This window comes from Prenolepis imparis, unplaced genomic scaffold (assembly GCF_030444845.1).
Source record: "Prenolepis imparis isolate NDT839.2.m4 unplaced genomic scaffold, iyPreImpa1.0 SCAF_4, whole genome shotgun sequence".
Lineage (NCBI taxonomy): Eukaryota > Metazoa > Arthropoda > Insecta > Hymenoptera > Formicidae > Prenolepis > Prenolepis imparis.
In genome coordinates, this window is record NW_028141162.1 from 7949658 (window position 1) to 7963005 (window position 13348).

Here is a 13348-nt window from a genome sequence, read left to right on the forward strand (position 1 = left end):
CAGCAATATAGTTTATGATTTGATGATATTGCATAAACATACTTTGTATATCAATACGTGTCTCATAATATAATATGAATAAATACGTAGAAAAAAAACACTAATTTGAAAATTATTCAAAGATGATTTCTCACATTTTGTACATTGCATCAAACACGATACAGGTACAAATTCTCATTTTTCAGAATTTGACTTTGTTTCTTAATAAATAATAGTATGTGCATTAGTTAAAATCTCATTACTGATAAATTTGCGGAAACGCTCTATCGTATTACCGTCTGTATTGCATGTGTCGATAGACATGTCACTACCATAGTTGCTATTCTTCAGTCATCAGAAGAACCGTTAAGGAAGGGAAGAGAAGTAGTAGTGCTTTTGCGCCAAGGATAGTGAAATTTAATAATGATATACTTAGGTACGATACACATAGTGGTCAAAACTAAAGTAGAAGCATAAAATAAGAGAGCTTCCTTACTTAATTAATGGATTGCAAGATGAAAATAATCCTTCCTTCAGTCTAATCGATAATTTTAAGCAAATGTAAATTTAAATAAAGCTTAAAATCTATCTGACAATGAGTTAAAAATTAATCGATTTTACAGCCGATATTCTCTCGTCGAAAACCGTGTATTCGTAACGTGAATTATTAAATAATAAATAATGCGTTTCGCTCACGGCTACAGAAAATGCGATAAAAATGAAAGTAAACGCACAGCAAAGCTTTTATATAAATGGACTGTATGAGAAAAATACGTAATGAAACATTATCGGTCAAATAAGACAGTGATATATAGTACACTGAAAAAAGACTTTAGTATTATAGATAAATTAATATCAATCTTTTGATCGATTTGCTGGATGACTTTTATGATAACATGTGCAGTTAAAATCGTATCGCACACAGACATAAATGACACAGCAGATATAGATAATCTAAATTATAAGATTATTGCCAATAGATGATAAACGGATGATTCCTTTAGTCAAATGATAATATACTCTATTATGCATTTACAGAGTAGCAGACGTTCATCGCATTATTGAAAATGTTGCGCGCTATAATTCTGATCGTCGCTTTTGTTGCAGTTAAAGGTAAGCAACGTTCAATATACGCGATCGCGCTTGGCATTTTATTTTTAAATATGAAAAATTTTGTATAAATTTTTTAAATTATCACAAAATTTTTCACGAAAAAAACATGATATATTCTGTTCTCTCTTATTTGAACATGTTATCAATATTATAATACAGGGTGTATACTCCCGGGAACAATCTTGAAAACCTGGTATTCTCAGGGACTTTTGTTTTACTTTGAAAAATCAGGGAAGTCTCATGGAATTTGATTGGGATTCAGAGAATTAAAAAAAAAGTTGCCCTTTTGATAATTTTACTCTTATTTAACACTTAAGAAACAAATATTCAACATATCTTTGCAATATTTAAGTTTTTATTTAAATTTTGTGATTTTTTTTTATTGAAGATCTATTTCAGTATCAAGATCTTATGTATGTTTTATAAAAAATTGTTCAATTTTTTAATAGATAATATTTAATGGTTAATATTTAAATAAATTAATATTCCTGATTTATTTAATAAATAATTAAATAATAATTTAATAAATAATTAATTTAAATAAATTAATATTCTTTAAGACGTTTATAATAAATTATGTTTTGTTTCCTATTTTTATTTTACATATTTGCATATATTTTTAACGTTTGGATATAATAATATATCGCACTTTGTTATTATCCAAATTAATTTTACAATTAATAAATCAATATTAAATGTTAGAAAAATTGCACTTTTGATAACTTTCCAAGCGTATGAATAAGAAAACATTAAAAAGCGTATACAATAAAGGAACTTTTAAAAAGCTGCATCTACAAATTTTCTTATTTTATCTGAAATTTTAAACGAAAATACCGGGAAGATCAGGGAATTCTTAGGGAACTTTTTACAAAATTTGAGTAGACACCTAATATAACAATTTTCGTTATTTACAGCGTTTTTGAAATTTCGATAAATATATTTTTTATAAAAAGTAAAAAGAGGGGAAGATAAAATATTATAAGTAAAATGTTCTCAAAAATGTTCTTTTGCATATAAAATTGGTCTATTTCCTACATAATAATCTCGAAATAATTGCATTCTGTTTCATGCTTTGTTTTACGTAACATAAAAGATATCGCCTATTCATATCTATTGCTTTGCCTTGTTTAAACATTCTGCTTCGAAATTATAGACATTTTGAAAAATTCATTTAACAAACATTTCAAGTAATACATTTAAAAACTTTCGCATACAATCAACGTTAAAGCTTCGAGCTAAAGCTTATTAAAACAACCGAATTTACTTTGACGACAGAATTAAAATTGCTTTTTCTTGACACACTATAGTCAATATTTCTACCAAATATTTTATCTTTTTTAAAATCATTGCTTGTCGATAAGAGTTGTGTAAGACAGCTTAAATAGTGGAATATTTGAAATTTGTCTATTTTGTGTGTAGGTGATGAATGCGCACAACGTTCATATGGAAATGTTGGTAGTGTGTGCGTCTGTAATGCGACATATTGTGACACAATAGAAGTACCGCCATTAAAAGAAAAAAATCAGTTTCTCTGGTACAAATCTGTCAAAGATGGTAAAATGATGGAATATTCCTTCAACAATTTCTCTACCGAAAATAAATCTAAGAGTGAGAATTACTGTGGAGTATTCCTCACATTGAACAGTAATAAAAAGTATCAAGAGATATGTGGATTCGGCGGAGCAATGACTGATGCTGCCGCACTCAATATTAATTCTCTCAGTAATAAGACTCGACATAACTTACTCAGGTATGTGACTGGCTTTATTTAAGTACAGCGATAATATCTCTTTAAAAAGCGAAGAAAAAAAAGACGAGAAGCAGAATAAATATTAATGATATAATTAATTTTAATAAATTTTAAATATATTCTCTTTATTCTCTTTACAAGAAACAAGCGATAACAGTAGCATTATCAGCATCGTTATTTTGTAACTTTGAACTAGATCGAAATTCGTCATGTGTCGTCACTTGCATGTTAAATATCATTAAAATCTATTCTGTTCTCCATTCTTCCCTATTTGATTTTACGAAATTAAATTTTTAAACCTCTTTTCTTTAGTATCAAGATTTTTATTCGTTTAAAACTTTTTTTAGCAAAACCCATTTAATAAACATAAAAAATCTATTTTAAAGACATTAGACAAAGTGCAAATTTTATTAAACATTAATAAACATAATCTCATTAACGCAATAGTTATAAAATAGTTTCCTGAACAAAACATGTTAACTCTGGTTTGAGATAATTTCATTATCTCTCTTTCGCTAATAGAAAAATTAATGAATACCAGTTGTAGATTATGATTCCTTAGGATGAGATGAATACTTCTACATAGTATCGAAATTGAGCGAAACGCATTAATTGGTATTGAAATATGAAACCTAACAAACATTCGAAGGCAAAATAATTTAGCAATGGTGTATCAGATTTTACGGAATTGTCGCAAATCTATCCGACAAGAATTAATCTATTTCTCATGATTATTACTCACGTATAATTATTTTCAGTTCGTATTATGGTGTTAATGGTATCGGATATACATTTTCCCGCATACCTATCGCGGGTACAGATTTTTCGACGAGAGGATATTCATACGACGACGAACCCGGCGATATTACATTAAGTAAATTTAGTCTTGTGGAGGAGGACCACTATAAAATCCTGTATCTAAAGTATATCAAAAGTATTATGCCTAATTCGAACGATCTAAGAATACTTGCTGCTTCGTGGTCTGCTCCAGCCTGGATGAAATTTCCGAACTACATTAACTATGGTAATTATGACTTGATAAAGTACAAATTTTTCTCGAAAAAAAAAATCAGATTTTTTTACGAAGCTATTAATGCTACCCCAATGTATGGACATTTTTTCAACAATAAAATATAATTGGGGAATTAATTTTTTTTTATTTGTGGATATGCTAATATGTGAGATAGACGAGATGTTCCGATAATTGAAAATAAAATACATAATGCACAATGATCCAACAGGTATATTAAAACAGAAATATTATCAAACTTACGCTGATTACATCCTAAAATTCTTTAACGCGTACAAAGAGTATGATATAGACATATGGGGTATAACGCCCGGCAACGAGCCAGTAAATGGATTTATCCTAGGCTTCTTTTTTAATTCTATGGGCTGGACACCCTTTGCAATGGCAAAGTGGACCGTAGATTATTTAGCTCCAACTTTATCTAAGGCCGAATACAAAAATGTCACCTATATAGCAATGGATGATCAACGTTTCGAATTACCATTTTATCCCGCCCTAATGTTCCTAAATAAAGAGGCTAAAAAATTGTTCACCGGTATTGCGTTTCATTGGTATTACGATAGACTCTTTCCAACATCATTACTGACCATTACGCATAAAATATATCCGGACAAGTTTTTACTGATGACGGAGGCATGCAACAGTAAGCATAATTAATTATATCTTCGATATAAATAATAAAAATGATACAAAATTGTAATAACTCTTTTCTGGAAACCTCAAAATATTTACATAATTTTCGCTTGACAGATACTTTTAAACAAACTGAATTAGGATCATGGTACCGAGGAGAACAATATATATTAGATATAATAGAGGTTTGTATATGTCAAATTAATATACTCCAAACTGAAATATGTATGCATATCTCGTTTTTTAATTGAGCTTACATTTAAATTAGCTAATTAAAAATGTTTTTAATATAAGCATAAAATGAGGATCTCTATATCAAGCACATTTAACTTAATAATCTAACAATCTAACTTTAAATAAATATCGAAAATTTTTACAGATATTAGTGTTCAAATAGTGTATTGCTTAATGAATTTAAATCTAGCATTATATATACAGAATTTTGTTATAATGCTGTAATTATAATGCTATGCATTAAATTCATTACATAAGAAACAATATCATATATTTTTTTTTTTTTTTTTTTTTTTAGATACTTTATTTAAAATTTTTTTGTAAAATTCACGAGAATATATTTTCAGAACTTAAGTCATTGGGTGTGTGGATGGATAGATTGGAATATAGCACTCGATGAGAAAGGTGGACCAAATTGGGTTGGAAATAATGTGGATTCACCTATTATTGTAAATTCGGAGAAAGATGAGTTCTATAAACAGCCTATGTTCTATGCGCTTTCTCACTTCAGCAAATTTGTGCCACGTGGCTCTTATGTAATCTTTTCTATAGAAGAAAATCCTCTCTGTCAAAAGATTCAATCGATAGCCTTTTCGACGCCCGAACAAAAAATTGTTGTCGTGATTGCTAACACGTTAGTAAACTTATTTACATCACTAATTCCGACTTGATATGTAATAATAGTTTATTCTTAAAGGAAATTAAGGGATCAAATTTACTGATTATTTCCTAAAACTATAGCATATTTTTGTTTTCTTAATAATCCAGATTTCTTAAAATATATAACCCAAAATTTTTTTCTGTTACAGAAATAATGAGCCTGTCCCTCTGACAATCAAAGACAAGAATACAAACAAAATAATAGATATAATCCTACCTCCAAAGTCTTTCCACACAATATCATATTTGGCATAGCAATAAATATAATAATAATATAATAATATTGAAACTTACATATTCATGTAAGTTATGAATGAAGAATATTTTTATGAAATTCTCCAGTTTTCTTAATGGAAAGGACGAAATTGTGTACTATATTTTGTACAACTTTGTTACAAGGAATGAGAATGGATTGTATGTTGTATGGAATTATGTGTTAAAAAATTGATATAAATATAATTAATCTTTTAATCATTGATATATTTATGCATTCAATATATGGTGTTATACGTACTTGTAATTATGGATAATACATTTTCTCCCATCGTCCTACCTTTCTCTTCTTAGAATTCTTTCGCAAACATCTTGGTATATAGGGTGGCTGGTGATCATCTAGCCTACGTCTAAACATTTTGATGCCAAATTCCCATGGTTCTCGTTTCTTATCCATCGGACGAGTTTTATGTCGCAGAATATAGATCTTCTGCCAATCATATATTTCCGGTATTCGTCTAGAAAAAAATATATTGCAGATTAATAAGAGAAATATTTCTATTACTGTCATTAATCTATTTTTATTAAAATAATTTATATACAGTGTATATAAACTTTCAATAAAAATAGATGTGTATATTATACATAATTATTAAAATAATATTTCATATTATTAATATTATTTACTGTTACTACACATTACCTGTGTCTTGATCTGTTACACACGAGATGCTTATAATTTTTCTCGAACCAATTTCTTCTTTGACTGCCTGTTATATCAGCTATTACTTTCTTGAATTTTCCTAAATATGGTTTCATATTTACACCTATCCTTTCTTCAGGGATATTTGTATAAAATTTAATCAAAGTCTTGAGGACTTCTTCATTTAAACCATGAACTTTTTCATTTTCTATCTTATCAAATAATTTTATCGGTTCCGTGACCCAACATATGTTACGCTTTGGATTTTCATCAGCGTATTCAGAGTGTATCAATGTAGTATTAAGTTGATAGACAAAGAACGACCACCATTGCCCATTTGTTATAACTGTCTGAGTGGTTAAGGGATATGTAATATCATTAAAAGTAGCAAAACCTGAAATTTTATACATATATATATATATATATATAAAATTAATATTTAAATTAGTATTTAAAACAAAACATTGAATATATAAATACCTTGGTAACAGGCTTGCGACAATAACCAACTATAAGATGCTAATATTGCCTGTACAGTAAGTGCTTCAGATGTATCATTATATCTTTTTGGCCTTTTTTGCAAACTTGTACAACTATGATAAGATAAGAGTCCAAATTCATTTTCATCACCAGGCCAAAATCCAGGTATATTAGTCAAATGTCTTCGACCAAGTTTATATGCCAGTACCATTGGACTCAACTTAAAAGTGGGTACATCCAAAGCTGGATTTTCACATTCGCTTAGGGAAATAATCTCTTTCAGTGGATGCTTATATCTCAAATGCATGACTGGCTGACCCACATATTGAACAGGCAAATCTACCGGGTCATTAATAGATTTCTTCAGATAATTAACTCTTTTTCTATAATTCTTCCTAAAGTTCGGAGGATCTATACCACCAGCAAACCAAGACGCTTCCAATCTCGGCTCAACATCAACTTCAGTGTGTAATAAATGCGGATACATAGATGAGAGATGTATCAGTATTGTTCTATTAATTTTTTGAATGAGTGCTTGACATATATGGTTATCTCTTTTTTCATTCCTTTCTAAATTCCCAATTTTTTCATCCAATATATCAGTTTTAATCTCGTGTTCTCTTCTGCAACATTCATAAAATTTATTATAACACAAAAGATAATATAACATATTCATATAAGAAAAAAAAACTTGCAAATCTGTAGAACTGGAGCATAAGTAAATAATTGTAAATAGCCATTAATATATATATATATATATATATATATATATATATATATATAATAGCCAAAAATCAATAGATAACAGCATTTGCATAATTCTTTAGAACTAAAGAACACTTTGAATTTGCAAGAAAACATAATAGAAATATACCAACCTTCTGATACAATGTTCAAAGACTATATTATCTTCTACGTCATTTTTTATTGCTTGTACAATGCTGTCTAACTGCTCGGTGGAAATGACATCGTTGTAGTAGGCTGGAAGACCAGACTCTCTGACGACATGTGTCCGCGTAATATATTGTGCATGTGACAGAGAATTGTATGGTATGGTATGTTCATTCAAGGACAGCGACTTCCAACCGTAATAACGTGGCATATTGAACTCGAACAATTTCTCCTCCACAGTAGGCAAGCTCTTGATCTTCTCATGCCAAGCTTGCTTCCTCTTCTTCGATTTGACTTTGAAGCCCAATTTCTCGACAGGTAGATACACCGGTCCTGCTGTGACTTCTTTCACTTCGTCCTTCACCTCGCTAATAGCAGAGGTGCTATACCTCTTCTGCTTGCCATATTTGGTTATTGTATTAAGCAGTAATTTCTGTCGAATTTTTTGAACAAACATATCTTGTAATAAAAATACCAGACCTAACCTGCTTGAAAGTTCCAAGTTCCAAGCAGAAGTGCACACTTTCGTATGATTATTCGGTTCGACTTGAAAAAAACTGCGTAAAGGTGCCTTTTCATGCTGACGCTCGACGCTCATTTTTAGCGTCAAAAGACGTCACGTGACCAAAATTGACGAATTGGTATCTTTATTTTTGGTCACGTGACGCTAAGGATGCGAACCCATCCAGCGGAATAGCAGAACACGGAACGAGAGCGGAACCAATCAGAGCCGTTCCTCGTTTCCTTTACGCGGAATTGAATGTTCTGATTGGTTCCGCTTTCGTTCCGCGTTCTGCTATTCCGCTGCACGGGTTTTCACCCTAAAAATGAGCGTCGAGCGTCAGCATGAAAAGGCACCTTAACCTTTTATATGGCCCTCCATTTCACAAAAAAATTTGTAAATACATCGAGGAAAGTGACATAATGTAGTACAGAGAACGAATGAATTATTTAGAAATTATTTTTAAAAAAGCAAAACGTCCTCATATATGGAACAACTTTTTGCAATAATGGAAAAAGTGCGAAGATACGAGAAAATCGACTTTTTGGGCGAAGGACAGGTTATAAAATTTTTTTTGTCATATTTCATATATACTGTTTAATACTGTTTAATATATATTGTTTTATTATAAATTTGTCAACTTTATACACGTTTATTTTATTTCTTATATATATATATATATAATACTAGATATATATAAATGCTTTTACTTGCATAATACACATATTATATACATATAGATTTATTTATATAATTTAATATATAATCTAAAATTACACATAATATATTATAAATATAATATAAATATATTATTATATATTCCAGTTTGCCACGGTTTATAAAGCGAAAGATGTAGAAACAAATAAAATAGTGGCTGTGAAAAAGGTTAACTTTTCTCATTATACATAGAAAATATATATTGTATAATTTATAGTATATAAAGTTGTATTAATCTTTTTATATCTTTAGATCAAAGTCGGAAGTCGCGCAGAAGCCAAAGATGGCATAAACAGAACTGCTCTGCGAGAAATTAAACTACTGCAGGAGTTAAAGCATGACAATATCATTGGCTTATTGGGTATGTGTTATTTTTATATTGTAATATAAAGATTTGATTAATAATTTAATAAAAGTGAAATAATGATATTAAAATTGTATAATAAATACAGTTTAACATAAAAATAAATTTTTATAATTATAAGTTTTATATATTATAAGTATATATCTTAATTTCAGATGTTTTTGGTCATAAATCAAATGTGTCGTTAGTATTTGATTTTGTGGACACTGATCTGGAAGTGATAATAAAGGACAGCAATATAGTTTTAACTGCAGCAAATATCAAAGCATACATGATCCAAACGCTGCAAGGCTTAGATTATCTCCATTTTAATTGGATACTTCATAGAGATTTAAAGCCAAACAATTTGCTAGTGAATTCAGAAGGTGTTCTAAAAATTGGAGATTTTGGCTTAGCGAAATTTTTTGGATCACCTAATCGTATAAATACTCATCAAGTTGTCACAAGATGGTATAGAGCACCAGAATTACTTTATGGTGCTAGACTTTATGGAACTGGGATTGATATGTGGGCAGTAGGTTGTATACTAGCTGAACTTTTACTGCGGATACCATTTTTGCCTGGTGAATCTGATTTGGATCAGCTCACTAGGATATTTCAGGTAATATCATTTTATCAATCTTTAGAATATATTGTTAAAAAATTATTTTAATATCTATATAATTTTTTTGTAGTCCGTGTTGAATATTTTTTTCTATTTAGACACTGGGTACTCCAACAGAAGAAACATGGCCAGGAATGACTGAATTACCAGATTTCATTCAATTCAAACCATTTCCCGGAACGCCATTGAAGCATATATTCACTGCTGCTGGTGATGATCTTTTGGATATAATTGCTAGTTTCTTGAACGTGAATCCATTGGAAAGATGCACATGCGATCAAGCACTACAGATGCCATATTTCAGTAACAAACCCGCACCTACACCTGGATCTAAATTGCCTCTACCTACGACTATTAAACGCCAACGTGAAGAAAGACCTAGTTTGAAAAGAAAACTGCTCGAGTCAATAGAAGGTGCCTCTTTAGCTAAAAGATTACAATTTTAATCAATTGATATTACAAGTGGATGAATCAAGAAATCGTTTACAAATCTCTGAAGATTAGACAAACAGAAGTTTGTGATACTGCAGGTGCAAGTATTATATCACATTGCAGCAGATATTATAAAAGTATTATACACTAGAATTTTTCTCCAATAATTTCTGTACCTGCGTACACGTGAAATAAACATGTGTGTTTAGAAATGTTTACAAATATTCAATATAATTCGGGACTTATATGAAACTTATACAAAGTTTGATAAGAAACTAATAATAACTCTAATGTGAGTATTGAAGAAATCTCTTTTCTAAGCAGGTCACAGTAAATTTTGACGATTAATAAATGGTTGATAAAACGGAAATTAAGTGAGGAATAGGAAGAGTTGCATATAACAGGTAGCAATAATAATATGCACGTTGAAATACACAACGTTTTACACTGCATTATGCTTTATTACTTTAAAAATGAGTAAGAAACGCTTGATTCTCGAACGATTTTATAAACTATGAAACATCCAATTTAAAGTATGAAAGAAGCGACTAGCTAAAATCACAAACTAGCGTAGCATTAATCTCGAGTAAATTTTCTTTTAAGCTAATGTGATCATCACAGAGTAAGTACAGATGCTCTGAGGATATTTCAATTCACTGATGTGTGATCATATTGTATTTATTGGCTTTTCTAAGACAAAAAGAAAAGAAAAACGAGTTAAATTACAAAAGCTTTTTCGCGAAACTTACATTTCGCGAAGTAATTAATTTTTGATTGAAAAACATTTTATGTTCTATCATTCTGTTAACATTTTTGTAAATAATGTTCACACTTGATTGTACTGCATTGAAAATACCTCCAACTATTGTCAGTGTATATCTGTGTTCGATATACATGTATATTATGTGTTCGATATATATGTATATATGTACATACATACATCTAACAGTAAATCAATACTGCTGTACTACAACAAAAATACAATTTCGTACAGGATTATTCTTAATTTAGTATATTAATGTACATATCAACACGAATTGGCCGCATTCGCACGAAGGGAAGAAATCTGTTTCTCGTCATTCCGCTTCTATAATGTATAAAGTGCAACAATACACGATATCTTAAATTTTAACGACAAAGGCCGAACAAGGAATTGGAAAAAAAAAGAAAAAGATATACATAAGCACAATTTAAGATGATAATATTTAAATACTGAAATAATTGTTTACTCTTATGTGCGCACATTCTTGTATATATTAAATTCCCTAAATTATTAAAGGGGCAAAAAGTTCTTTGTAACATAAACTGCATAATTATATGCGTTTGGATATTATTGGCCATCATTAATTTATATAGATATTCACATATCAAGTCTCATAAGATTATTTTAATCCGTGTCAAAGCACATTTTATTTACATACTTTTCTCTCATATTGTCAACTATATTACATTATTACAAGTATATAGTATATTGCGTTTTATTGTTAGATCAAATCGTCACATTTTGATAATAATAGGTAAATTAAAAGTAATTTAATTTGAAGTCTGACTTCAAAAAGCACCATAAATGTGCTGTAAATGATAAATTCACGTTAACAGATTGTACTGTGGTCCCTTTATCATTCGAATTGAATTATAATATTTATGTACTATTTCTGTATAACACAGTAACTGCTCTTAAGTGTATAATATTAATATTGTTAAGTATTGAAATTCTCAAGAAATTAATAAAGGAGCACGACAATCGATGGAAACAAAGAAATGCAATCGAATAATCTGTTTTAAATAAAAAGATTAAGCACTGGGTATGTCTAGATATGCCGTGATATAGAAAGATCATAATATTAAATTATTATTGAGATTTACGCAGAAGGTAAATATGAATTCTTTTCTGTTATTACGTTGTGTTCTGTTAAAAAACTTATGAATTAAATATAATTATAAGAAGAATTTAGCTTTAAAATGTATCACTAAATACACTAATGGAATTATTTCTCATGTCTCTGCTTTCAAGAATAACTAAGAATTATAATAGATTAAATGTTGTGCTACTACTCGGTACCACGATTATATTCTAATTTTGTTGCTACATCATACGTATAGTACATAATTTTGTAATAGTATTAAATTTTATTAGCGCGTACAAGGAACATCTTAAATTTTAATATTGATTTGCGGAAGATTGAGTGCCTCTGCATGACTCTATCGTGAAATTTGTTTATCTTAATATTTATTACCACTTATGAACAATCGCGATTTAAAGAAATAAGATATTAGTTTTGAAATGAAATTGAAAAAGAGAACTGTTCGCGAAAAGTATACACAAACTGCTATGAGAAATATAGAATCACAAAAATATATTACTTAAAGTTGAAGTAAGTTTTTTTTTCTGAGAATTCTATATCTATCAATTAATATATAATTAATAGAGCACATGCAGCAGACAGACACCCTGCTTTTAAATTTGATTCAGTATTTGATTTGTAACATACACAACACCTTATGCAATCAACAATATTTTATGATTATATGTTACTTTTATATGTCTTACATTAAGTAAGCACATTAATATTAATTATCAAGATCTCCAAATATTTATATAATTTTCCTGCAATGTAAACAGCAATAAAATATTAATTCAGATGTGAATAGAAAGCGCTTTTAGCCTGTTTAATTTTAAAATTTAAAAAAAAATTATATCTAAAACGTATACATGTTTATTTTCAGAGTTTTTATATTAATTTTGCAGATAAGGATGTTGCTTGTAATATTGGACAACTATAATACATGTACATCACGTGCGCTAACAATCTTGCATAAACTGATAAAAGATTATTATAAGTAACATAAATATAATGAAAATAAATGCATAAGTCAATTTTTCTAAAGGATACATAAGCTATTACGTTTTGCTTATATGTGATTGTATACTTTTCTTGCATATGAAGAGCGACATGTTTATGCAGAATAAAAAAATTATCATGACAATATGCGTTTGTTCATGTGTGTGTTTTCAATATTGATGAAATTTATTATACAATTC

General features: G+C 29.2%; 3 protein-coding genes across 3 annotated transcripts; 2 read left to right on the forward strand and 1 right to left on the reverse strand.

The window, feature by feature from the left end:
• The first annotated feature begins 296 nt into the window (after positions 1-296).
• On the forward strand, positions 297-5838 carry LOC145935015 (lysosomal acid glucosylceramidase-like). Its single transcript, XM_083035994.1, has 8 exons — positions 297-415; positions 1018-1092; positions 2512-2842; positions 3601-3866; positions 4084-4515; positions 4623-4690; positions 5087-5373; positions 5549-5838. The coding sequence occupies exons 2-8, from the start codon at positions 1047-1049 to the stop codon at positions 5652-5654; spliced, it is 1536 nt and encodes a 511-aa protein (XP_082892120.1). The 5' UTR covers positions 297-415; positions 1018-1046; the 3' UTR covers positions 5655-5838.
• Positions 5839-5858: 20 nt separating this feature from the next.
• Mrps30 (mitochondrial ribosomal protein S30) lies at positions 5859-8299 on the reverse strand. Its single transcript, XM_083035993.1, has 4 exons — positions 7674-8299; positions 6796-7418; positions 6316-6709; positions 5859-6130 (listed from the first exon to the last, which is right to left on the reverse strand). The coding sequence occupies exons 1-4, from the start codon at positions 8282-8284 to the stop codon at positions 5920-5922; spliced, it is 1839 nt and encodes a 612-aa protein (XP_082892119.1). The 5' UTR covers positions 8285-8299; the 3' UTR covers positions 5859-5919.
• Positions 8300-8529: 230 nt separating this feature from the next.
• Positions 8530-10527, forward strand: Cdk7 (Cyclin-dependent kinase 7). The gene is made up of 5 exons (XM_083036113.1): positions 8530-8747; positions 9014-9073; positions 9158-9266; positions 9425-9870; positions 9972-10527. Exons 1-5 carry the CDS (start codon positions 8676-8678, stop codon positions 10317-10319), a joined length of 1035 nt encoding a protein of 344 aa, XP_082892239.1. The 5' UTR covers positions 8530-8675; the 3' UTR covers positions 10320-10527.
• Positions 10528-13348: the final 2821 nt, after the last annotated feature.